We start from the raw sequence: 26,799 nt of genomic DNA, 5'->3' as shown, positions 1-26,799 counted from the left end.
CATGGGACTCAAACAAACAGAGATATTAGATCTGCAGGACCCAATGTTTGAGGGGTCCTATTCTGCTGCTCCTAGTTATGCCAATGATTATTCATATCCATGCACACAATCACCACTGAATAGTGGTATAAGAAATTTCTGGGGGGGGGGGGGGGGGTAGGAGTTGAATTATTAAGTATTAAGTATTTTGCTTCATCAGCAAATGCTGTTCAGAGAGCTTCTTGAAGTTAACAATGCAACACTGTGATGGAACTTTATTAACACATGGTTGAAATAACTACTACCCTCCTCTTCACCAACCCCCCCCAAATCAGCGAACAATTGTTAAATAGTTTATCTCTGTCGTCTGAGCCAAGCCAGTGACTCCTTCAAACAACTTTCCTACATCCCCCCCCAAAATAAACAATGCAATCACCAATCAACAAAGAATGCTTCTCATTTGGTTTTCTTCAAGGCCAACTGATAATCAAGACAGCCCATTATGGCAGCTTCACAAGTTCAAAGCTTAAAGAAACTGCTTTGACACTTCACGTCCATAAGATTCAGAAACCCTTAGCAACGCGGGTGTCATCTTTCACCCACTGTTGCCCATTTTCAATATATGAATCACAGCTTAATTGTTCAATTTATCCCATAAGTGACAAGCAGGAAATACCAAGAAGAGACCTTTAACCATGAGAAATTTCACACGCTGCAATTAGAGGCCAATGTGTCAATGACTCCCGACAAAAAACAGCCGATGCTCAGGAATTCCGCACACACCACACTGCACAATAATCGACTTGGCTATTTGCTGTCTTCATTTGTTCAAAATTATGCACTATCACTTCATTTAAAAATAGTTCCCTGTGCAAGTCACAACCCCACTGATAAGGTAATTACAGTAACAGGATACCATACTGTATATTTCACCACTACAATGCCTCAATATTTATCCAACACAGTCAGCTTTTACTGCCTTCAACACCAACAGAATTCATTAATTGCAGACTTCAATCACCATGAACAGGCCTTCCTGTTGCAAATACTTCCTCCTGCTTTAGGTTAGTAATCTCCAGAGACAAAATAGTTACAAGGCAAATATTGTTTTGTTTTTATTATGCCCTTTTCTTGGTGTACCTCTGTGCGAAGCAAGTCACTTGTATGTATCCTTTCCAAACAACCACCACAGGGCATAATTATACTCATTACACCAAAGTATATTCTCTTGTACAAACGACCCCAATATTAAAACAATCACCTCTCATAACACTATCAGAACAGTGAAAGCTTAAGTGTCAGGATTACCAGATGGTCCAACCTATGAAATTACAGACATTTATGTTACTTCTCAAATAAAAGAAGAAAATTCTAGAAATATACTGCAGGTCAGTCAGTGTCTGTGGAGAGGAATGACAAGGTAAAGTTTCAGGTAATCTTCCATTAAATCTATCAGGCAAGTAAAACCATTGGTATATAATAGATACAGTATTTCCTGCAAATCAGAGATTATTTCTTGATAATTGTGAGATAATGATGTCACAATTATGTATACCCTTTATCAGGACTGAAATCTTTATTTCTCAGCTTGGCTACTTAGTTGGGCAACTTGGAATCAGTTTTCATTACGGTGAGCAAAGTTCTCTCTCATCTTACGGACAGACACGCAAAAATAATAATGGTGATGAACGAAAACTTAAGCTGACTTATGCATCTCCTCCATTAGCTGCAGAAACTTCCTAGCAACAAAAGTCTTGACCGTGATGTAGGAAACAAATTGTAAGCGTAAGTACTGTTAAAATGCTGATGGTTTCAAGTCTCTCTATCTTGACCACTGGGGTTCTCTAGTCTGAAACTAAATAATCTGATCAAACTGTACTGGAACTGAAATTCATCCAATTGTATAGAACCTTGGTTAGACCTCACTTGGAGTAATGTGCACGGTTCTAGTCTTCATATTATAAAAAAGGATATATAGAGGGACTGGAGGAGGTGCAAAAAGGATTTACATGGATGATACCAGAACTGAGAGGTTATAACTATCACGAAAGATTGAACAGAATGGGGCTCTTTTCTAGAAAAGAGAAGGCTGAGGGGCGTCCTGATAGAGGTCTTTAAGATTATACGAATAATGACAGACAGGAAAAGACCCTCTGGTCCATCCAGCCTGTCCCACTCAATAATGATAACTTGTGTATCACCATATATTCACTTACTCCCCACCATGTGACCTCCTGGGAGAGGCGAAAAACCAGATTAAAAACCCAGGCCAGTGGGGGAAAAAAATCTGGGAATTTCCTCTCCAACCCTTTTGGCGATTGAAACTAGTCCAGGAGATCACTCTATGCATTACATTGTCTATCTTTTGTAAGAGTTTGATAGGATAGACGTATAGAAGATGTTCCCACTTGAGGGGGAGACCAAAACTCGGGGCCACAAACATAAGATAGTCACTAATAAATCCAATAGGGAATTCAGGAGAAACTTCTTTACCCAAAGAGTGGTAAGGATGTAGAACTCGTTGCCACAAGGAGTAGTTGAGGCGAACAGCATAGATGCCTTTAAGAGAACACTAGATAAACATATGAGGAAGAAAGAAATAGAAGGCTATGCTGACAGGGCTCGATGAAGAGGGGTGGGAGGAGGCTCGTGTGCAGCATAAACACCAGCATGGTCCAGTTATGCCAAATGGCCTGTAGCTGTGCTACATAATTCTATGTATTTGGCAGTGAGAAAGAGTTAGAGCTATTATCTGTCATGACAGTCAGGGTGGTTCCCTACAAGAGAAACTAGTATTGTATCAAAATTCACACCTTTGGCAAGAAAGGCTTCTTATGGCATAAAATCCAAGCTGAGCAGCAATCTCAAGGAATACATTTGTTGAACTTGCTGCAATGAGAAGGGACTCCATGTCACCTAGAACTCCATTCTAAAACTCTGCTCAATCCACTCTGAAAAGGAGTAAGAATCTCAAAACAATTTATGTGCCGGTAGACGTTAACATAGAAACAGGAGTAGGCCATTCAGCTCCTCGAGCCTGTTCCGCCATTCAATAAGATCATGCCCGATCTGCACCCTAACTCCATCCACCCGCCTTGGCTCCATATCCCTTAATACCTGAAAAAAATTAGAACTAAAAGCTGACAAGTCCCCAGGTCCTGACAGACTTCATCCTAGGGTCTTAAAAGAAGTGGCTGCAGAGATAGTAGATGCATTGGTATTAATTTTCCAAAATCCTCTAGATTCAGGAAGGGTCCCATCAGATTGGAAAATGGCAAATATAACTCCTCTATTCAAGAAAGGAGGGAGACAGAAAGCAGGAAACTACAGGCCAGTTAGCTTAACATCTGTCATAGGGAAAATGCTAGAATCTATTATTAAGGAGGTTATAGCAGGGCACTTGGAAAATCTCAATACAATCAGGCAGAGTCAACACGGCTTTATGAAAGGGAAATTGTTTTTGACTAATTTATTAGAGTTCTTTGAGGAAGTAACAAGCAACGTGGATAAAGGGGATCCTGTGGACGTGGTGTACTTGGATTTCCAGAAGGCTTTTGACAAGGTGCCACATCGAAGGCTACTACACAAAATAAGAGCTCATGGTGTAGGGAGTGACATATTAGCTAACCAATCCTTTATCCATGCTAACAGGAAATAGAGAGTGGGCATAAATGGGTCATTTTCAGGTTGGCAAGATGCAACGAGTGGAGTGCCACAGGGATCAGTGCTGGGGCCTCAACTATTTACAATCTGTATCAATGACTTGGATGAAGGGACCGAATGTATGGTTACTAAATTTGCTGATGACACAAAGGTAGGTAGGAAAGTAAGTTGTGAAGAGGACAGAAGGAGTCTGCAAAGGGATATAGATAGGTTAAGTGAGTGGACAGATGGAGTATAATGTGGGAAAATGTGAACTTGTCCACTTTGGCAAGAGGAATAGAAAAGCAGTATATTATTTAAATGGAGAGAGATAGCAGTACTGTGAGGTACAGAGGGATCTGAGTGTCCGAGTACATGAATCACAAAAAGTTAGTATGCAGGTACAGCAAGTGATTAGGAAGGCAAATGGAATGTTGTCATTTATTGCAAGGGGAATGGAATGTAAAAGTAGAGATGTTCAGGGCATTGGTGAGACCACATCTAGAATATTGTGTGCAGTTTTGGTCTCCTTATTTAAGGAAGGACATATTGCTTTAGGAGACGTTCAGAGAAGGTTCACTCGACTGATTCCTGGGATGAGGGGGTTATCTTATGAGGAAAAGTTGGTCAAGTTGGGCCTGTATACACTGGAGTTTAGAAGAATGAGAGGTGATCTTATTGAAACATACAAGATCCTGAGGGAACTTGAAGGGATAGATGCAGAGAGGATGTTTCCCCTTGTGGGAGAGACTAGAACTAGGGGACACAATTTAAAAATAAGGGGTCTCCCGTTTAAGACGGAGATGAGGTGAAATTTTTTCTCTCAGGAGGGTCGTGAGTCTGTGGGACTCCCTTCCCCAGAGAGCGGTGAAGGCAGGGTCATTGAATATTTTTAAGGCTGAGTTAGATAGATTCCTAATTAACAAGGGAGTCAAAGGTTATAGTAGGTAGACGGGAAAGTAGGGTTGAGGTCACAATCAGATCAGCCATGATCTTATCAAATGGCAGAGCAGGCTCAAAGGGCCGAATGGCCTACTCCTGCTCTTAATTCGTATGTCCGTATGTACCCATGGCTAGCAAAAATCTATCGATCTCAGATTTAAAATCATCTACTGCTTTTTGTGGGAGGAGAGTTCCACACTTCTACCATCCTTTGCGTAAAAAATTGTTTCCTAACTTCTTTCCTGAATGGCCTGGCTCTGATTTTAAGGTTACATCCCCTTGTCCTAGACTCCCCCACCAGCAGAAAAGGTTCCTCTCTATCGACCTATCAATTCCTTTCGAAATCCTAAAAACCTCAATCAAATTAGCCCTTAACCTTCTAAATTCCAGGGAATACACAGCAAGTTTAAGTAATCTCTCCTCATAATCTAACCCTTGGAGCCCTGGTAACATTATGGTGAATCTGCGCTGCACTCCTTCCAAGGCCAATATATCATTTCTATGGTACAGTACCCAGAACTGTACACATTACTCCAGATGTGGTCTAACCAGGGCTTTGTATAGCTGTACAAATTGTCTAACTCTCTAGTTTTAAAGGCTAACATTCCTTTAGCCTTTTTGATTATATTTTGTACCTGACTACTACATTCTAGCGATCTGTGTACATGGATCTCTAAATCTCTTTGGACCTCCACCGTTCCTAGCTTTTCACCATTTAAACAATGCTCAGATCCTTTTTGGTCCAAAACAGATGACCTCATACTTAGCTGCATTGAAATCCATCTGCCACAATTTTGCCCACTCACTTAATCTATCAATGTCTCTTTGTAATTTTACGCTCCCGTCTACAATACTTACTGTGCCACCACTATGTGTCATCGGTAAACTTGGATATATGGTTCTCTATTGTGTTATCTAAGTGATTAATAAATATTGTGAATAGTTGAAGCCCCAGCATAGATCCTTGTGGGACACCACTAGTCACTTCCTTCCAATTCAAGTACATACCCATTATCCCTACTTTCTGTTTTCTACCGCCTAACCAATCTCCTAACCAGGTCAATAATTTGCCTTCCATTCCATGAGCTTTAATTTTAGCTAACAGCTAAAATACACTTAAGTACTGTATTTGCCATTTTCAGCTGCTGTTCAACTTGTTTCCTGTATATATTTCCATCTCATAATAAACCTGAATTAATAGTTTAATATCGAGCTAAAAGGCCTTGCCATCATTCCATCTGTCGGAGATCGGGGAGGCATGGTAGGCAATTGTACTATTTCCTATGCGTGCCGTAGCAGTAGAAGAGTGGTTGTGTGGCACATAATTCCATAAACGTCACACATAAGTTTAAATTTTCAGTTGATAGACAGTTACATCTGGCTTTGAAAACTTTTGAGGTGATCAAGAGTAAACAGTATTTGGGATAATAGCCTGAATTGTAACACCCAGGTCTTAATGGACATGAGGGCACAGCAATTTATATTAGGTGATCCATAGCTCAGACTGTCCTGCCATAAAACTGCCAATGGAGAAATTGTAGCAGCAGGTGGCAATCGTGGAATTTACAGTGGGAATAGTAGGGTGAGCAAGAACATTGCCATCTGATGAAAATAGTGTGCTGCTTTCGTAAACATGGTATTTCAATACTAAAATATAACTTTCCATCTCTAATCCTCTATGCTCCTCATACTGTAGTATGGTCCTACACCATCTAAGAGGCCATTCTTCATATGTGAGCCTGAACAGTGAGTTTTTGCAAGCTATTTTACAATGTCTTGGGAGGTGGCCCTTCACAGGCAAGCACGATCATATTCTTTTCCATACTTTCAAGCAGAGGTCACGGAGTAGGAACCTTGGCCAATTTTTCCCTTCCCAATTACAGGGTTCTGAGGCCAATCATAGTGTCCCCACAACCACCGAGGCTGAGATCAGCTAACTCACGCACACTTGGGGTTGAATTTCAACCTTCTTGGTCTGTATGGCTTAATTCACAATTGATCCAATTGGAAAATAGTTGTTGGATTATGATGGAACATCTTGTAAAGATGGCCTTCACTCTAATATTCTCCTTTCTTGGAGGTTACTTACCTCCCCTTTTCAATAGGATGATTAGGCAGATAATCTCTTGCCCGACTTCTATCTAGGAGATACTTCAATATATTTTAGGTTAATTTCCCCCTCTGATTTTTCTTTCCATATACAGAGGCACACCACCACAAATGAGACATTCTTACTGGTGTAATATGCACCTGCCCTGATCATTTCTACCGTTAACTTTTAGCTATTCCAAACCTTCGACAACGAGGCTGAGCTATGTAAAAATACGTACCTGGAACAGATTCTAGGTAACAATTTGTTGCCATAACAGCTACAAATTGGTCAAATTCAACACAACTAATGTCAAGATGTACAATCACAAGAAGCCAATTTTTTAAAATTACAGTTAAGCACAAATATACGACAGCAGTCTAACTCCACAATATAACATTCACTTGAACAATGCAAATCAGGATGCTGTCCTAGCTAGTGCAATCTATTGTAATACATGAGCTCATGCTTAAGTGTTCTCGTGAGCCAGACAAATTTATCCTGTTGATGCACTCAGATGATATAGTTTGAGGTATGTTTGATCTGCAAGTCAAAACAAGTTGTCCATCATGGAAAATGGCTACAATGTGGAAGCAGAATTCTCCCTGGGTCGCCACTTTAAGTCAAAAGTATGCTGTAGTCTCAAACAGAAGCAATAATGCTTTTCTGACATAAAAACAGAAAATGCTGGAAAAGTCAGGCAGCAACTGTGGAGAGATGCTTTTCTGACATCTCGTTTTAGTACAAAGCACCCACTTCAAAAATAATCTTACAATTCAGATTCCTCTTAAAAGCCTATTTCAGCTAGTTACCTATAATATTAATAGATTCCTGCATGCACGTGCCGCCCATTCTCAGCGAGAGAATGAGCTGGGGAAGAGAAGAGAAATACCTTGGATAAACCGTGAAGGACAAATTTTCCATTCATACACACATTTTCATGGTCTCCCACCAAGGGACCACCATTCTCCATCCTTCAACCAAGGCAATGTGCGGAGGGGATAGTAACGAGGTACAAGCGGATCAAATCCATTACAATATTCAATTAAACTGCCAAAACCTGAAATTCACAATCCTTTGAATTTAAAGATCAACAGAAATCTAGAATCAACCATCATTTTTAGTTACGGAATGAACATTTGAGTTGAATGCCGAAGGCTCTCACCTAATGAAGAAGCATTATGTTGTGTCTTAAATGTTATGTTAATTTGTGCTAGTCAAGCACAGGTCGGTGTTGTTCATGATTTTCCTCAAAACCTGCTTTCATGGTTGTTTTCACCCTTGCTCCTAGAAATCTGTTTCCCTCATGTCAACTAATGAATTTTATCCAAGGCAGTATTTCCTGCCCATAATTCATAATTGACTTAGAGTCTAGCAATAACTACAGGCAACAAATTTTCCAATTCCACTTGTGCCAATACGAGGCAGCATCAAGTTAGGAAAGAGGGCTTGGTCTGTCGCCCACAAAACGCACTTGCATCTTTCGGACGTTGTTATAGCACAGGTGCCGGGGTCACAAGCAGAATCAGCAGACCCAAACTACATTGCTAGGTCCTGTATCACTCTCTGTCCAGAGAAACACAAACTCAGAAATCCACTCACTGGCAGCCAAACGGTGGTTAAATTTCAATGTTAGGGAGAATGTGACAGGAACATCAGCTCTGTAATATTAATAAAAATTTTAAAACTTTTTAAGTTAGATGTGTGTTGGGCTGCAGTTATCCTGAAGCAGGTGTGAAGTCCAAGTGTAAATAATAGGAAGCAAAGACTAATGATCAATGCCATAAGTTCGAACTGGACAAAGGCGACCAGTAGACTACCCAAGGGGTAAGTCTTGAGAACACCACTATTCAAAAAGTTTACCTTGGCCAAGAGGTGCAAAATTACCACTTCGCGGCGGTCTCACACCTCTTGCCAAGTACTTTACACCAAAATTGCATGACACAGTTTCCACCGAAGCAAAGCCAAAGCCACTTTGCATAAACTGCATAATATAACTAATCTAACAGCCACACTGTCAGAGTGCTAAGGGCAGAGAGCTCCAGCCTGTCCTCTCAGGCAGAAGAAAAAAAATTGGAAGACATAATTGAAACCAATAAACAACTACCATTACAGTACTGCCTTTTCATCTCCATGATCTGAACTCAAATCTGAACTCAACTCAAATCGTTGGACTATAACTTGGTGTTGTAAAATTGTTTACAATTGTTAACCCCAGTCCATCACCAGCATCTCCACATCAAATCCAGCCAGACAGACAGAATGGCATTGGTTGTAAAAGGTAGGAAATTGAGTTATATTCCTAGTACCAGCACATCCTTCTCCCCTTCTAGTTAATATTTTTGAGCCACAAAATAAATGAAATTTCAAAATAAACTACAGAGACCACTAAAAGTTTCATAAAATTTAAAGATCAGTTTGGCTCATATTGAAGGTTTTATTCTTGCACCACTTCCTTCTTCAAAAAGGACAATGTACTTTCTTTTTATAACCACTACCCAAGCTTAATTCTATAAGGATACAGATGTAATTAAGTTCCTCTCTTGACTAATACTAGCATTTATGTCAACTGGAAATGTACATCAACTTATTATTTTTGATTGCATTTAACAAGGTGCTATAACAGACATTAAGAATGCAACAGAAAATGCTGGAAACAAAGATCATTCAGCATAAGTGGGAACAAGTAGATGTATCAAGCTGGGCCCTTCAAGAAGTTCTGAAGAAGGGCCCTACTCGAATTATGGACTTTCTTGTTCTCTCCACGGATGCTGAATGATCAGTGTGTGTTTCCATCATTTGCTGCTTGTATTTGAGATTTCCAGCTTTTTTCATTTCTAAGATCACAGCAGCAGTCCTTGCAATATTGAGATTAAGTTTACTTGCTTCGCATATCAGCAAGCATCAAGTCAAAAAGGATACAAACAACCAAATTCTTATTGTTCCACTGAATATTTTCTGTTCAACAAAGAGTACTGGTGATAAAAGGGGAACAGACCTGGAGGAGTTAACCAGCTTAACAGTGTGCAGGAGCTGAACATTAATCACGTACTCACATTACCAGGTTCAAGGGTAAATGTATCTGCTCCATCACACTCCATAGTTCCTGCAAGGCAGCTAGCAAGATGAACTGTTTATAAACAAGACTTTTTTAAAAAAAAAGTCGGAAACAAAAGAAAAAAAAATGTAAATAATTCTTGCTAATCTTTTGATGTTTTAAAACGGGATCCTGACACTTTCGTTGCAAACACGCAAGCAACCTTTTATGACACAAACAAACTTTTAAACCAAAAAACAGGCTACTAATACAGGGAATGCAACCATTTCCTCACTCCCTTAACGAGAACTTCAACATTTATTGCTCACTGCAGATTGCACAATGTCACTGTGCAAGGAACCAGCCCCAACCATACAAAACGGTTTTTTTTAAAAAAACAAGAGTCACTACTCCCGCGGCATCAGCTCGCTTTTTAAACTGTAACTATTGAGATGTTTCTAAATGCGAAGTGATCGCAGCCTTAACACTGGCCGGGTATTTACTAAACACAGGACGGGACTGGACTCCAGACCAACACAATCGGTCCTGCCCCATGCACCCCCCCGACCCCCGGCCGCCTTCTCATCCCATCCCAGCCCGGGCCGGGCCCAGCCACCCCCTCCTCATCCTTACTCGAGTCTCAAGTTGTTGCCTAACCCACCTGAGAAGGTTGGAAAGCTGAGGCAGGGACACCGTTCCGCCACCGCCGCCTGCCGACAGCCGATGCCTGCCGCTCAGTAGCTTCTCCACTACGGCCACATTGCCGGTCCTCGCCGCTTCCAGCAGCTCCTGCTCCTTGCCCATGGTGCCGAATCGGGTCGCCTCAGGTTCGCCGAGCCACCGTTTCGATCCCCGATCCCAGTCCCGTTCCCGTCCCCCTCGAGCCTGCAATCAAGCGCAGGCGCACACGTCCCTTCTCTTCTTCCCCCGTCCCGAGTCAAGCGCAGGCGCACACGTTCCTTCTCTTCTCTTCCCCACCCCCCCTCCTCCTTTTTCCCCAGAGTCAAGCGCAGGCGCACACGCTCCCCAGCCCGCAGCCTCGCTCCGGCGGCGTCTCCGTCAGGGAATTCGCCTGTACAGATGACGTAATCAGTCAGCAAGGTATGCACCCAGGGAAGTGGTTTGCTGGGAGAGGGATTCGCTGCAGTCGCCCCATCCTGGTTCCCCTCCATAAAAGCTGCTAAAGCTTCATTAGCAGCATTCTGGGAGTGTTAAAGGCGATAGTTAAGATCACAATCATGGAGACAGATTGCAAATTTTTTTTTTAAATGTCATATAAAGAAGAGAAAGAATTTGCATTAACATGGCGTAGTTCATGACCTCAGAATGCCCCAAAGCACTTTACAGCCAATTAAATACATATGCACTGGGTGCAGTTCCATGGGCATCAGCAGATGTCTGATGTCTTGCTCCTGGCTGCTCTTAATGCGCAAACCTCGACCAATAAACAACTATCCTCATGGAATGCAGGGGAAGCAAGCCCCCAAGTGGTTCATTTGGCTTCAAGATGTCACATTTGGCAATGGATGATTGGAACTGAGTGAACCCTCCTTGGGATACCCAGTAACCCAATATCTGTACCAGCCTGGCAATAGTGATGATGATTAAATAACCAGCCAGGCTCATTAATGGAATCTACAGGAGTACACCTGCCACTTGGGCTGAAATTCTTCCCATTTGGCTCCAGATAACCCTGCAAGCCAATGCCCTGATGAGTGATCTGGGTTTCATGGAGCAGGCAGGGGGAACTTTACCAATGGTCTGTGCTGGTAAGTTGTCATGCTTGTAGCTGGTTAAACATCAGTTGTACACCTGTGCACATTTTAGGTCCTCTAATCCTTGGCATTGGTTAATCTGTGCCTAAGCTCTCTGATGGGTGCGATGTGTGCTTACAGGGAAAAAGAGTACACTCCATATCAGGCAAAAGGAAACTCTCCATGTGGATATCTCAGTAGCTTAGTTTGGAGACTTTTATACATGGTGATGGTTTTCATGTGTTAGACACCGACCTGATCAAAATAAAATGTATGAGCCTGGATCATGTTAGCAAGCTATTCACCGTGGTGAAATGCATCAGAGCCAAACTTAATCCCGTCCTTATCCAATGATGAAGGGGCAATTTCCAGCAGAGGTCACTCGATAGTGATCTGAGGCACTGAGGCCAAATGTAGTGCCCCACCACTACCTTGCTTGAATCAGCCAACTTAGCTCAGCCTATGGATCTTCTTGGTCCATATAGCTCTGTAGAATGCCAGAAAGACAATTTACCACAGAGCTATCAGGAGTATCTCTCATATGTGTGCTTAAGTTAACAATGAATCCACAATTGATATAAACAGAAGGCAAGAGGGAAAGTTGCCATTTAAATATCATAGCATCGGAAGTGCACAATCGCTTCTCTAGGAGGGAAATCAGCCAAAAGGAATAATAGGACCAACATATAAAATTACCCCCACACACCCAAACAGGTACATAAATTTCTACTCTCATGTAAGAACGTAAGAAATAGGACCAGGAGTAGGCCATGTGGCCCCTCAAGCCTGCTCCGCCATTCAATAAGATCATGGGTGATGATCCACCTCAACTCCACTTTCTGGTCCTATCCCCATATCCCTTAATTCCCTTAGTGTCCAAATATCCATCGATCTCAGTCTTGAATACACAACGACTGAGCATCCACAGCCCTCTGGGGTAGAGAATTCCAAAGATTCACAACCCTCTGAGTGAAGAAATCTTTCCTCATCTCGGTCCTAAATGGCCGACCCCTTATCCTGAGACGATGACCCCTAATTCTAGACTCTCCAGCCAGGGGAAACACCCTCTCAGCATCTACCCTGTGAAGCCCTCTAAGAATTTTATATGTTTCAATAAGATCACCTCTCATTCTTCTAAACTCCAGAGAATATAGGCCCATTCTATGCAATCTTTCCTCACAGGACAACCCTCTCTTCCCATGAATCAATCTCATGAACCTTCATTGCAACCCTTCCCTAGGTTAAGGAGACCAAACCTGTACACAGTTCTCCAGGTGTGGTCTCACTAGAGCTCTATATAATTACAGCAAGACTTCCTTACTCTTATATTCCAACCCCCTTGCAATAAAGGCTAATATACCATTTGCCTTCCTAGTTGCTTGCTGTACCTGCATGTTAACTTTCTGTGATTCATGTACAAGGACACCCAAATCTCTCTGACTACCAACATTTCTTTAGTCTCTCACCTTTTAAAAAATATTCTGCCTTTCTATTCTTCCTACCAAACTGGATAATTTCTCATTTCCCCATTTTATATTCCATCTGCCACCTTCTCGCCCACTCACTTAACCTATCTATATCCCTTTGAAGACTCTTTGCGTCCTCCTCACAGCTTACTTTCCCACCTAGCTTTGTATTGTCAGCAAACTTGGATACATTACACTCGGTCCCCTCATCTAAATCATTGTTATATATTGTAAACAGTTTGGTCCCCTCATCTAAATCATTGTTATATATTGTAAACAGCTGAGCCCCAAGCACTGATCCTTGCGGCACCCCACTAGTTTACAATCTGGCAACCTGAAAATGACCCGTTTATTCCTACTCTCTGTTTTCTGTCCGTTAACCAATCCTCAATCCACGCCAATATATTACTGCTAATCCCATGAGCCCGAATCTTGTATAATTACCTCTTGTGTGGCACCTTAACGAATGCCTTTTGAAATCCAAATATACCATATCCACTGGTTCCCCCTTATCTAGCCTGCTAGTTACACCCTCAAAAAACTCTAATAGATTTGTCAAACATGTTTCCCTTTCATAAGACCATGCTGATTCTGCCTAACCCTATTTTGATTTTCTTAGTGCCCTGTTACTACGTCCTTAATAATAGATTCTAGCATTTTCCCTACTACTGATGTCAGGCTAACTGGCCTATAGTTCCCTGATTTCTCTCTCCCTCCTTTCTTGAATAGCGGGATTACATTTGCTGCCTTCCAACCCCCCGGTCCGTTCCAGAATCTAGGGAATTCTGGAAGAGCAAAACCAATGCATCCACTATCTCTGCAGCCACCTCTTTTAAAACCCTAGGGTATAGGCCATCAGGTCCACGGGATCGTTGGTTTTTAGTCCCATTAGTTTATCCAGTCCTTTTTCTTTACCAATCTTCATTACTTTAAGTTCCTCACTCTCATTAGCCCCTTGGTTCTCCACTATTTCCAGTATGTTTTTTGTGTCTTCTACTGTGAAGACAGATACAAAATATTTGTTTAACGTCTCTGCCATTTCTTTATTCCCCATTATAATTTCTCCTGTCTCTGCCTCTAAGGGTCCCATGTTTACTTTTGCTAATCTCTTCCTTTTTACATACTTGTAGAATCTCTTACAATCTGTTTTTATATTTCTTGCTAATTTATTCTCATATTCAATATTTCCCTCTTGTTCAATTACTTGGTCATCCTTTGCTGATTTGTAAAACCCTCCCAATCCTCAGGCCTACTACTCTTTTTGGCAACATTGTAAGTCTCTTCTTTTCATTTAATACTATCCTTAACTCCTCTAGTTAACCATGGTTGGATCATTTTTCCCATGGAGTTTTTATTCCTCAAGGGAATGTATATTCATTAAGAATTATGAATTATTTCTTTAAATGTTCACCATTGCTTATCTACCGTCATATCTTTTAATCTAATTTCCCAATCTACCTTAGCTAACTCGCCCCTCATACCTACGTAATTGGCTTTGTTTAAATTTAAAACCACTAGTTTCAGGCTTAATTACACAATATTCAATCTAAAATAGCCTGTTCCCTAGTTGGTTCCTCTTAATATTGTTCCAGAAAACTGTCTTAAATGCATTCCATGAACTCGTCCTCCAAACTACTTTTGTCAATTTGGTTTGCTTAGTCTATATGAAGATTAAAATCCCCCATGATTATTGCATTACTCTTGTTACATCCTCCTCTAATTTCCTTATTTATACTTTGTCCAACACTATAACTATGGTTAGAGGGCCCAAAAACTACTCCCACCAGTGTTTTCTGCCCGTTGTTATTTCTTAGCTCCACCCATACTGATTCTACATCCTGATTTTGAGCTAAGATCCTTTCACATTACTGCCTTTATCTCGTCCTTTATTATCAGGGCTGCCCCCCCCCCACCCCCTCCTTTTCCATTTTGCCTATCTTTTCTAAAAGTCAAGCACCCTAGAATATTTAGTACCCAACTTTGGTCACCCTGCAACCACATCTCAGTACTGGCGACTAGATCAAACCCATTTATCTCTATTTGTGCCATTAATTCACCTATCTTGTTACGAATGCTTCGTGCATTCAGATATAGTGACTTTAATTTTAACTTTTTACTATTTTTTCCTGAGGTGACCTGAGTCACTAATGCCCTATTACCTTTGTTAAACTCTCTGTCCCTTCCTGACACACTCTGCTTGTTTTTATGCAAATCGCTACTCTGCTCTACAGCCTTGACTTTTCTCTTTAGACTTATAAAGTTTATGCAATATTTGTTTTAATCTGGGATTGAGAAAACTGCCTTCAGTCTATCTTGCTCATCCTGTCATTCAAGTGCATTTACAGAACCATCTCAGCCCACCTTTTTCTTTGCTATTTTTCTGCCCTTCTCAAGCTGTTGACTCTTGGTGGGACTGTTCAAAAGCATTGGGCAGTACCTCATCCATGCAGTTGGGATGGAATGGTCACATCTGTTCCACACCAGAGCCCAGACTTTGAGACATTTTGGTGTGAAGACCCATGTCTATCCCCTCTTTTAAACTACCTCCAGTACTTATTTCCAAAATATGTAGAAATTTTTTTTTCCCCATGTGCCCTTTTCATTTTGAAAGAATGAATTCTCACACAGCAAAATACACAAGCAGCATCATCCTGACCCACCTGACAGGTCTACTGTACACAGTTAGAGTGATCCGAAGGGCTGAATTGGTTATGCATTTTAGGGAGCCTCTTCATGGCCGTTAATACTTTTATAGCATGGAACTACATTGGGGTAGTCCCAGAGATCAGAAATAACCTGCTTGAAGAAGTATTGATTCATTCCCACTCCTGACCACATTAATCGGCATCAACAGAAATTCTTGCCAAGAGTAGAGGAATGTCAGTGAGTTATTAATATGTCGATTATTAAGGAAGTGGTAACAGGGCACTTAGAAAATCATAATATGATTAGGTAGAGTCAACATGGTTTTATGAAAGGGAAATCATGTTTAACAAATTTATTAGAGTTTTTTGAGGATGTAACTAGCAGGGTAGATAAAGAGGAACCAATGGATATAGTACATTTGGACTTTCAAAAGGCATTCGATAAGGTGCCACATAAAAGGTTGTTATTCAAGATAAGGCCTCATGGAGTTGGGGGTAATATATTAGCATGGATAGAGGATTGGTTAATGGAAGAAAACAGAGTGTAGGGATAAACGGGTCATTTTCAGGTTGGCAGGCAGTAACTAGTGGGGTGCCACAAGGATCGGTGCTTGGGCCTCAGCTATTTACAATCCATATTAATGACTTAGATGAAGGAACCGAGTGTAATGTATCCAAGTTTGCTGATGATCCAAAGCTAGGTGGGAAAGTAAATTGTGAGGAGGACACAAGGAGTCTGCAAAGGGATATAGACAGGTTAAGTGAGTGGGCAAGAAGGCGGCAGATGGAGTATAATGTAGGAAAATGTGAGGTTATTCACAGGATGATGTGGAGATGCCGGTGATGGACTGGGGTGGACAAATGTAAGGAGTTGCACAACATCAGGTTATAGTCCAACAGCTTTATTTGAAATCACAAGCTTTCGGAGCTTTGCTCCTTCGTCAGGTGAGTGAAGGGTTCCATAAAGGCACAGCATATATAGTCAGAGAACAATGCCTGGTGATTACAGATAATCTTTCTAACTGCCCCCTATAACACCTCGGCAGAGAGATAATCACAGCAATCAAAGGAGTGGATGGTGTTCAGACAGGTTAGTCAGGGAAACATTACATCCAAGAATACTGAATACACAAGGGGTCAGATCACAAAGACAGAGAGAGAGAGAGAGAGAGACCAGAAAGGCAGAGAGAGAGAGAGAGAGAATGACCAGTTGTATTAAAAACAGATAACTTTTTTCCGCTGGTGAGGTTACAAGTAGCGTGACATGAACCCAAGATCCCGGTTGAGGCTGTCCTCATGGGTGCGGAACTTGGTGATCAATTTCTGCTCGACGATTTTGCGTTGTCGTGTGTCTTGAAGGCCACCTTGGAGAACGCTTACCCGAAGATCGGAGGCTGAATGTCCTTGACTGCTGAAGTGTTCCCTGACTGGGAGGGAACCCTCCTGTCTGGCGATTGTTGCGCGGTGTCCGTTCATCCGTTGTCGCAGTGTCTGCATGGTCTCGCCGATGTACCATGCTCCGGAGCATCCTTTCCTGCAACGTATGAGGTAGACAACGTTGGCCACACGAGTATGAACCATGTACCTGGTGGGTGGTGTCCTCTCGTGTGATGGTGGTATCTGTGTCGATGATCTGGCATATCTTGCAGAGGTTGCCGTGGCAGGGTTGTGTGGTGTCGTGGACGCTGTTCTCCTGAAAGCTGGGTAATTTGCTGCGAACGATGGTCTGTTTGAGGTTAGGTGGCTGTTTGAAGGCGAGTAGTGGAGGCGTGGGGATGGCCTTAGTGAGGTGTTCGTCGTCATCGATGACATGTTGAAGGCTGCGAAGAACATGGCGTAGTTTCTCCGCTCCGAGGAAGTAGTGGACCACGAAGGGTACTCTGTTGGTTGTGACCCGTGTTTGTCTTCTGAGGAGGTCTATGCGATTTTTCGCTGTGGCCCGTCGGAACTGTCGTACTTCCCCGGAGCGGAGAAACTACGTCATGTTCTTCGCAGCCTTCAACATGTCATCGATGACGACGAACACCTCACTAAGGCCATCCCCACGCCTCCACTACTGGAACTAGGGGGCATAGTCTCAGGATAAGGGGTCGGCCATTTAAGACTAAGATGAGGAGGAATTTCTTCACTCAAAGGGTTGTGAATCTTTGGAATTCTCTACCCCAGAGGGCTGTGGACGCTGAGTCATTGAGTATATTCAAGGTTGAGATAGATAGATTTTTTGGACTCTAGGAGAATCAAGAGATATGGGGATTGGGCTGGAAAGTGGAGTTGAGGTCGAAGATCCATCATGATCTTATTGAACGGCGGATCAGGCTTGCCGGTCCATATGGCCCACTCCTGTTCCTATTTCTTATGTTCTTATGTTCATATATAACTGCAAATAAATGGCCTCAGTTATAGAAGCTCCACCCTCACTAATTTCCTGTGCCATTAGATGATGATTATAACTTGCAAGTCACAGATTCCTAATTATGCCCATCCAATATCAAGACAGTCTGAGGACTGCATGTTAGAGTACATTGTGTCTTATTCTTATACCCTAAGACTTCAGGCTCAGACTTATCTGATAAAATGAATGCAGAAAACAAAAAATGCGGGATATACACAGCAAGTCCATCAGTATCTGAAAAAAAAAGCTTCCGTAACTGGTGGGCGCCGCGGGGACTGGAATGTGTACTAGACGCTGGAAATAATATGATTATATAGTTTGATTCGTTTCCTTTGTCTTTTGTATGATTTGGGTGTTTATTAGTTGTGCCCCTCTAAAAAGGGAAACATTTGTAAGATTATTTTGGTTGATGATACTGAGGTAACCCAGTGTCTCCTTATGGATGATTTTAGAAAAAGCATCTGAAGAAAAGAAAACAGGATGGTGTTTGGATGCTTCCAGCATGTTCGAAGGGGGTGAAATTCTATTCCCTCTGTTGGCTATAAGAATCCTGCATGAAATAAGTTTGAACACACTCAAACTGGCTGCAGACCCATGTGAAATATGCTAATAATGTAGGACAAATTGTCACACTTGTTCAGAAAGGTTATAAAGGTTACTCTTTTGGACTCCACCAACACTTTAGTGTTACAGCTGCAGAGTCAATATTACTAACACAGGGAACAATTACTCAGTTCTGCACAAAAGTTGTAGAATTTTGAGACTTCAATGTAGAATTTCTTTTAGGGTTCTCCTGGCCGCCAGTTGTAACTTCAACAGAGGAACCATGGAAGCCATGGGTGAAATGTATCAATGTCATTTATGCCGTTTCTCGGGGGTTTCCATTGATCTTCTGCCGAAGTTACGCAGATGATCGGGAGATCCTCGTAGAAATTCAACCCCATTGTTTTTCCATAAACTCTGACCAGGTTATTTTCACAAACCCCCCTTTACCTACATTTTCAATTGATCAGTCTCTTTAAAAATACTTGAATATATCAATTGTCACTTCCTACAGCCCTTGTATTTCACGCAGAATGGAAAGCAGCTATTGCTGATTCTTCTCCATAAGCCCCACAGGGCAATAAGAAAATAAGAAATAGGAGCAGGAGTGGCCATATGGCCCCTCGAGCCTGCTCCGCCATTGAATAAGATCATGGCTGATCTTCGATCTCAACTCCACTTTCCAGCCCGATCCCCATATCCCTTGATTCCCCTAGATTCCAAAAATTTATCTATCTCAGCCTTTAACATATTCAACGACTCAGCATTCACAGCCCTCTGGGGTAGACAATTTCAAAGATTCACACCCTTCTGAAGGTAGAAATTCCTCCTCATCTCAGTCTTAAGTGCCCCCCCGCCAAGTTCTAGACTCTCCAGCTTGGGGAAACAACCTCTCAGCATCTACTCTGTCAAGCCCCCTCAGGATCTTATATGTTGCAATGAGATCACCTCTCATTCTTCTAAATTCCAGATAGTGTAGGCCCATTCTACTCGATCTCTTCTCATAGGACAACCCTCTCATCCCAGGAATCAATTGAGTGAACCTTCATTGCAGCGCCTCTAAGGCAAGTATATGCTTCCTTAGATAAGGATACCAAAACTGTACACAGTACTCCAGGTGAGGTCTCACCAAAGCCCTGCACAATTGTAGTAAGACTTCCTTACTCTTGTACTCCAATTCCCTTGCAATAAAGACCAACATGCCTCTTGCCCACTCACCTAACCTGTCTATATCCCTTTGCAGTCACTTTGTGTCCTCCTCACAGCTTACTTTCCCACCTAGCTTTGTATCGTCAGCAAACTTGGATACATTACACTCAGTCCTTTCATCTAAGTCATCAATATAGATTGTAAATAGCTGACGCCCAAGCACTGATCCTTGCGGCACGCCACTAGTTACAGCCTGCCAATCTGAAAATGACCCGTTTATCACTACACTCTGTTTTCTGTCCAATAACCAATTACTCTATCCATGCTAATATATTACCCTCAACTCTATGAGCCCTTAGCTTGTGTAACAATCTTTTATGTGGCACCTTATCGAATGCCTTTTGAAAATCCAAATATATTGCATCCACTCGTTCCCCTTTATCTACGCTGCTAGTTTACAACCTCAAAAAACTCTAATAAATTTGTCAAACACGATTTCCCTTTCATAAAACCGTGTTGACTCTGCCTAATCATATTATAAGTTTCTAAGAGTGCCTTGTTACCACTTCCTTAATAATGGTTTCCAGCATTTTCCCGACGACTGATGTCAGGAATATAGCTGGAATGCAAACACCAAGATAACTTTTCAATCTTTTTTGTCTAGAATTCTGCAAATTAAGCATAATCAAGCCTATAGATTAATTATCTACAGAGTCTATGATCCCTGATTAAAATTATTGATGACACTGCAAGGCATAATTACAAATGACTGCAGTACTGGGAGTGTGACAAAAAGCAGCTTGTGCAGTCATCATCAAATGATTCAATGTTGATGAATGTATTCAGTAGAACTTAATACAATTCATTTATAATTTTATGCCTTATTAAAGAGAGTTAATTAACTAGCTGCAGGTAAATCTTAGTAAAAGCATATTTTTGTATGTGGATATAGAATTATAGAACGATGCAGCACAGAAGGAGGCCATTCAGCCCATCGTGCCTGTGCCGGCTACTTGAAAGAGCTATCCAATTCATCCCCCTTTCCTGCTCTTTACCCACAGCCCTTCAATTTTTTCCCCTTCAAGTAATTATCCAATTCCCTTTTGAAAGTTTTTATTGAATCTTCTTCCACCACCCTTTCAAGCAGTGCATTCCAGATCAAAACAAGTCGCTGTGTAATTTTATTTTCCTCATGTTACCTCTGGTTCTTTTGCCAATGACCTTAAATCTGCGTTCTTTGGTCATCAACCCTTCTGCCACTGAAAATATCATTATTTACTCGATCAAAACCCTTCATGATTTTGAAAACCTCCATCAAATCTCCCCTTAATTTTCTCTGCTCCTAAAAGAACAACCCCAGTTTCTCTAATCTCTCCATGTAACTGAAGTCTTTCATCCCTGGTACCATTCTAGTAAATCTCCTCTGCACCTTCTCTAAGGCCTTGACATCCTTCCTAAAGTTTGGTGCCCAGAATTGGCCACAATACTCCAGCTGGGCCTAACTTGTGTTTTATAAAGGTTTAGCATAACTTCCTTGCTTTTGTACTCTATTTATAAAGCCGAGGAGCCCGTATGCCTTTTTAACAGCCTTTGCAACTTGTCCAGCCATCTTCAAAGGCTTGTGTACATACACCCCCCAGGTCTCTCTGTTCCTACACCCCCTTTGAAATTATACTATTTATTTTATACTGTCTCTCCTCATTCTTCCTACCAAAATGTATCACTTCACACTTCCCTGCATTACATTTCATCTGCCATGTGTCTGCCCATTTCACCAGTCCGTCTATGTCCTCCTAAAGTCTGTTACTATCCTCCTGACTGTTTACTAGATTTCCGAGTTTCGTGTCATCTGCAAACTTTCAAATTATGACCTGTATACCCAAGTCCAAGCAAATTATTGACCTGGTTAGGAAATTGGCTGAGCGACAGGAGACAGAGAGTAGGGATGATGGGCAGGTACTCAAATTGGCAGGATGTGACTAGTGGTGTCTCACAGGGATCTGTGTTGGGGCCTCAATTATTCACTATATTTATTAATGACTTAGATGACAAGATAGAAAGCCACATATCTATGTTTGCCGATGACACAAAGATAGGCAGCATTGTAAGCAGTGTAGATGGAAGCATAAAATTACAGAGAAATATTAATAGATTAAGTGAATGGGCAAAACTGTGGCAAATGGATTTCAATGTGGGCAAGTGTGAGGTTATCCACTTTGGACCAAAAAAGGATAGATCAGAGTACTTTCTAAATGGTGAAAAGCTCGAAACAGTGGAGGTCCAAAGAGACTTAGGGGTCCATGTACATAGATCATTAAAATGTCATGGACAAGTAGAGAAAATAATCAAAAAGGCTAATGGAATGCTGGCCTTTATATCTAGAGGACTAGAATACAAGGAGTAGAAGTTATGCTGCAGCTAATCAAAGCCCTGGTTAGACCACACCTGGAGTACAGTGTTCAGTACTGGGCACCGCACCTTAGGAAGGATATATTGGCCTTGGAGGGAGTGCAGCGTAGATTTACTAGAATGATACTTGGATTCCAAGGGTTAAATTACGAGGAGAGATTACACAAATAGGATTGTATTCCCTGGAATTTGGAAGATTAAGGAATGATTGATCGAAGTTTTCAAGATATTAAAGGAAACTGATAGAGTAGATAGAGAGAAACTATTTCCTCTGGTTGGGGAGTCTCGGACTAGGGGACATAGCCTAAAAATTAGAGCCAGGACTTTCAGGAGTGAAGTTAGGAAACACTTCTACATGCAAAGGGTGGTAGAAGTTTGGAACTCTCTTCTGCAAACAGCAGCTGATGCTAGCTCAGTTGTTAATTTTAAATCAGAGATTAATAGATTTTTGTCAACTAAAGGTATTAAGGGTTATGGGGCTAAGGTGGGTATATGGAGTTAGGTCACAGATCAGCCATGATCTCATTGAACGGCAGAACAGGCTCGAGGGGCTAAATGGCCCACTCCTGTTCCTATGTTCCTATTAATATATATTAAAAAGAGCAGTAGTCCCAACACTGATCCCTGCGGGATCCACTGCACTCTTCCCTCCAATCTGAAAACAACTGTTCACAAATACTCTCTGCTTTCTGTCCCTTAGCCAATTTCCTATCCGTGCAGCTATTGCCCCTTTAATCCCATGGGCTTCAATTTTGCTAACGTCTATTATGTGGTACTTTATCAAATGCCTTTTAAAAGTCCATCCACATCAACCGCACTACTCTCATCAACCCTCTCCGTTACTTCATCAAAAAACTCAATCAAGTTAGTCAAACACAATTTGCCTTTAAAAATCCAAGCTGGGTTTCATTTATTAACCCATAGTTTTCCACGTGCCAATTAATTTTGTCCCGGATTATTGTCTCTAAAAGATTCCCCACCACCAATGTTGGGCTGACTGGCCTCTACATGCCAGGTTTATCCCTCTCTCCTTTTTTGCAATCTTCCAGTCCTCTGGCAACACTCCCATATCTAAGGAGGATTGGAAGATTGTGGCCAGAGCCTCCGCAATTTCCACCCTTACTTCCCTCAGCAACCGAGGATTCATCCCAGCCGAACCGGGTGACTCGACTTTGAGCGCTGCCAGCCTTTTAAGTACCCCCTCTTTATCTATTTTATCCTATCCGATTTCTTTACTATCTCATCCTTTTCTGTGATATTGGCAGCATCCTCTTCTTTAGTGAAGATATATGCAAAGTACTCATATAGTACCTCAGCCATGTGCTCTGCCTCCACAAGGAGATCTCCTTTTTGGTCCCTAATCGGCCCCACCCTTCCTTTGACTACCCTTTTACTATTTATATGTTTATAAAAAATTTTTGTGTTCCCTTTTATGTTACCCACTAATTTATTCTCATACACTCTCTTTGCCCCTCTTATTTCCTTTTTCAGTTCTAGTCTGCACTTTTTGTATTCAGTTTGGTTCTCTACTGAATTATGAACCTGACATTCATCTTACGCCTCCTTTTTCTGTTTCATTTTAATCTCTATATCTTTAGTCATCTAGGGAGCTCTAGCTTTGGATTCCCTTCCATTCCCCAACGTGGGAATGTGTCTAGTCTGTACCTGAACTATCTCCTCTTTGAAGGCCTCCTATTGCTCATTTACTGTTTTACCTGCCAATCTTTGATTCCAATCATCCTGGGCCAGATCCCTTTTCAACTCACTGAAATTTGCTCTCCTCCAGTTGAGTATTTTCACATTTGATTTTTCCATATCCTTTTCCATAATTACTCTAAACTTAATGATATTGTGATCACTGTTTCCCAAATGCTCCCCACTGAAACATGATCTACTTGCCCCACTTCATTCCCCAGAATCAGATCCAGCATTGCTTCCTTTCTCGTTGGGCTAGAAACACATTGATCAAGAAAGTTCTTTTGTGCACATTTCAGGAATTCCTCTCCCTCTTTGCCCTTTACACTGTAATTTTTTCAGTCTATATTAGGATAATTGAAGTCCCCCATTATCACTACTCTAAAGTTCTTGCATCTTTCTGCAATTTGCCTGCAAATTTGCCCCTCTATCTCTTTGACACTATTTGGTGGCCTATATTATACACCCAGCAACGTAATAGCTCAGCTATTGTTCCTTAATTCTAATCTAATCTAGATTGTGTCTTTGAACCCTCAGGTACATCATCCCTTTCTAGTGCTGTAACACTTGCAATCCTCCAGTCCTCTAGCACCATTCCCATATCTAAGGAGGATTGGAAGATTGTGACCTCTGCAATTTCCACCCTAACTTCCCTTTGATCAATGCTGCCAACCCCCCTCCTATTTTTCCTTCCCTATCTTTTCTGAATACATCGTAGCCAGGTGCTCATTCCTCCCCTTGTTTGAGCCATTATATCATAATCCCATGTGGTGACTTGTGTTTGCAGCGCACCAACCTTATTTACCACGCTCCGTACATGCACTCCAAACCCATCTTAGACTGCCTCGCATTTCCCCCCGCCTGATCCCTCTTAGTTCTGAACTACTTTTTATTTTAATGCTGTTTGTCTCCCCCAGTCCTCTGTGCATCTTGTATCTCCACTCTAATACTTCATCCTGGTGGCCCTCCCCCTGCCAAATTAGTTTAAATCCTCCCCCACTGCACCAGTTAATCGCCCTGTGAGGGTATTGGTCCCAGTTCTGTTGAGGTGCAACCTGTCCAGCTTGTACAGATCCCTCCTGCCCCAGAACTGGTCCCATGTCCCAGGAATCTGAAGCACTCCCTCCTGCACCATTTCTCCAGCCGTGTGTTAACCTGTCTTATCCTACTGCTCCTATACTCACTAGCATGTGGCATTGGGAGTAATCCAGAGATTACTACCTTTGAGATCCTGCGCTTTAACTTCCTCCCAAGCTCCTGAAACTCTTCCTAACTATGTCATTGGTTCCAACATGGACCATGACTACTGGCTGTTCCCCTTCCCACTGCAAAATGTTCTGTACCCGTTCAGTGATGTCCTTTACCCTGGCACCAATGGGGCAACACACCATGCAAGACAATAGAAACTATTGAAAGTATAAAAAATATAGAGCTGATGGCCCAGTTGGTACAGACATGGCCCACGGTAATACTAAGTTATAGAGACCAGAAAGCATAGTTTCACTTCCAGGTCTGTACTAAGTTAGCTGATCTCATATGTGTGCCATCTATAAATCAGTGACTTTTAAAATATAATTTTTAACAAATATTATTTTAAAATTAAGATTCTAAATGCAATTTTTCTTGTTTAGAAAAAGACATTAGGGCAAAACAGTACAAAGATGATTTTTTAAAATTAAAATATCTAATACATACAAACTAATGATGCATTTTATATCGCACTATTGCAGCATTTAAAAATCATATATTGTTAATCATTTATTTATTTGGTCCATACTGTAGTAATTTTGCCTGCAGCAAAACATTAACTAAAACATTTAACTTTTTTTAAAACCTTGGATTTAGTTGCTGTTAATTAAAAGCCCAGTGAATGGACTGAATATATTCCCCTTTCCTTTTTCTCCCCTCCTGCCTGCTGTGCACTGTTTGTCCAGCTACATGTAAAGCACCTGGAGACTGTGGCATTGCACACAGGGAGTCAAAATCAAGAGACCAAGATGATGCGGGGTTAGAGGGTTGGGGATAATTGGAATAGAATGTTCAGATGCAATTCAGTCCCCATTTTACAGGAGGGGGAGGGGTTACAGACCAGACAAGTCTGCCAACAGGTGGGTTGGGTTCCAGGCTCAGAAAGACCATCAGCAGGATGGGAGACAAATGTCCTTTTGTGGGGGATGGAGGGGTTTAGTCTTGAAATGTCTTTCAGGGGAGAATTCGGTTACTGGGGGATCGGGTTACCAATCCTGATTGGGAAGTGCGGGGAAAAGTCCTTCTGAGGGCTTGGGGGAGGGGGGGAATCCAGGACAGAAAAGATCAGCAGGGGAGGAGGGGCAGCGGCAGGCCAGAGCCTCAATGAGGGGAGGGGGTAATTCCCCAGTCCCCACAGGTCGTTCCACAGGAGGGGTTGTTCTAAGAGACCTTCAGAAAGGAAAGGGGTCCAGTCCCAGAAAGTCCTACAGCGGCAGGGTTGCCGGCCACGAATGGAGGTTCAGTGGAGATGGAGATGGGGATGGGAGAAAAGTCCTTCAGTGGGGCTGTGAGCAAAAAGATCTTCAATGAGGGAAACTGGAAAATGTCCATCATTCAGGGAGGGAATATTTTCGAACTAACAACAAGGGTTGAGAGTATGCTGGCCAAGAGAAGATGTTGTGGGCCATGGGGGTGTGGAGGGGGGTAATTCCCAGTCCTCATAATATTGTCAGCTTGGGGAAAGCGAGGGGTCCATAGGTCCATGGGCAAGCCACCATTTCACCTAAAGTGTGAGCAGCCCCCGTCAACAAGAAGGCAGGAAAGAAGCCTAAGTGGCAGGCGATTGAGGTGGCGGGCAGGTGGGCATGAGGGGGGCTGCTGAGGTGGCAGGTGGGAGGGTAGAGTCCAAGCCTGCTGGCGTACAAGGAGAGAGTAGTCTAGTTGACGAGCAGCTATTGGGTGGGTGGGGGGGGGGGAAGGACGAAGGACGAGAACAGTATCAGGCAAGCAGCCAATGCCAATAGTGGGCAGGGGGAGGGCCGAGGTGAGGAGAGGGTGAATGCCCAAGGCTGTGGTTGGACGAGTGGG

At 42.2% G+C, this 26,799-nt stretch overlaps 1 protein-coding gene and 1 long non-coding RNA gene across 9 annotated transcripts in view; both read right to left on the bottom strand.

The window, feature by feature from the left end:
• Positions 1-10,603, bottom strand: part of LOC137344410 (ankyrin repeat and SAM domain-containing protein 1A-like) — a 345,223-nt gene extending 334,620 nt beyond the window's left edge. For 7 of the 8 annotated variants that reach the window (XM_068007344.1, XM_068007345.1, XM_068007349.1 and 4 more), the window contains exon 1: positions 10,351-10,603. In XM_068007344.1, coding sequence (XP_067863445.1) covers positions 10,351-10,493 — 143 coding nt within the window. In that variant the 5' untranslated portion in view covers positions 10,494-10,603. The remainder of the gene's footprint in view (positions 1-10,350) is intronic. The other variant, XM_068007350.1, reaches the window with a different exon arrangement.
• A 5,848-nt stretch (positions 10,604-16,451) lies between these two features.
• The window catches only part of LOC137344409 (uncharacterized), a 35,605-nt gene continuing 25,257 nt past the window's right edge, over positions 16,452-26,799 (bottom strand). Inside the window, exon 3 of the long non-coding RNA XR_010968350.1 lies at positions 16,452-17,088. This is a non-coding gene — a long non-coding RNA (uncharacterized lncRNA). The remainder of the gene's footprint in view (positions 17,089-26,799) is intronic.

Source organism: Heptranchias perlo, chromosome 27, assembly GCF_035084215.1.
Source record: "Heptranchias perlo isolate sHepPer1 chromosome 27, sHepPer1.hap1, whole genome shotgun sequence".
Classification (NCBI taxonomy): domain Eukaryota; kingdom Metazoa; phylum Chordata; class Chondrichthyes; order Hexanchiformes; family Hexanchidae; genus Heptranchias; species Heptranchias perlo.
The sequence above is the reverse complement of the archived record's forward strand: the minus strand, read 5'-3'. Positions and strand labels throughout refer to the sequence as shown.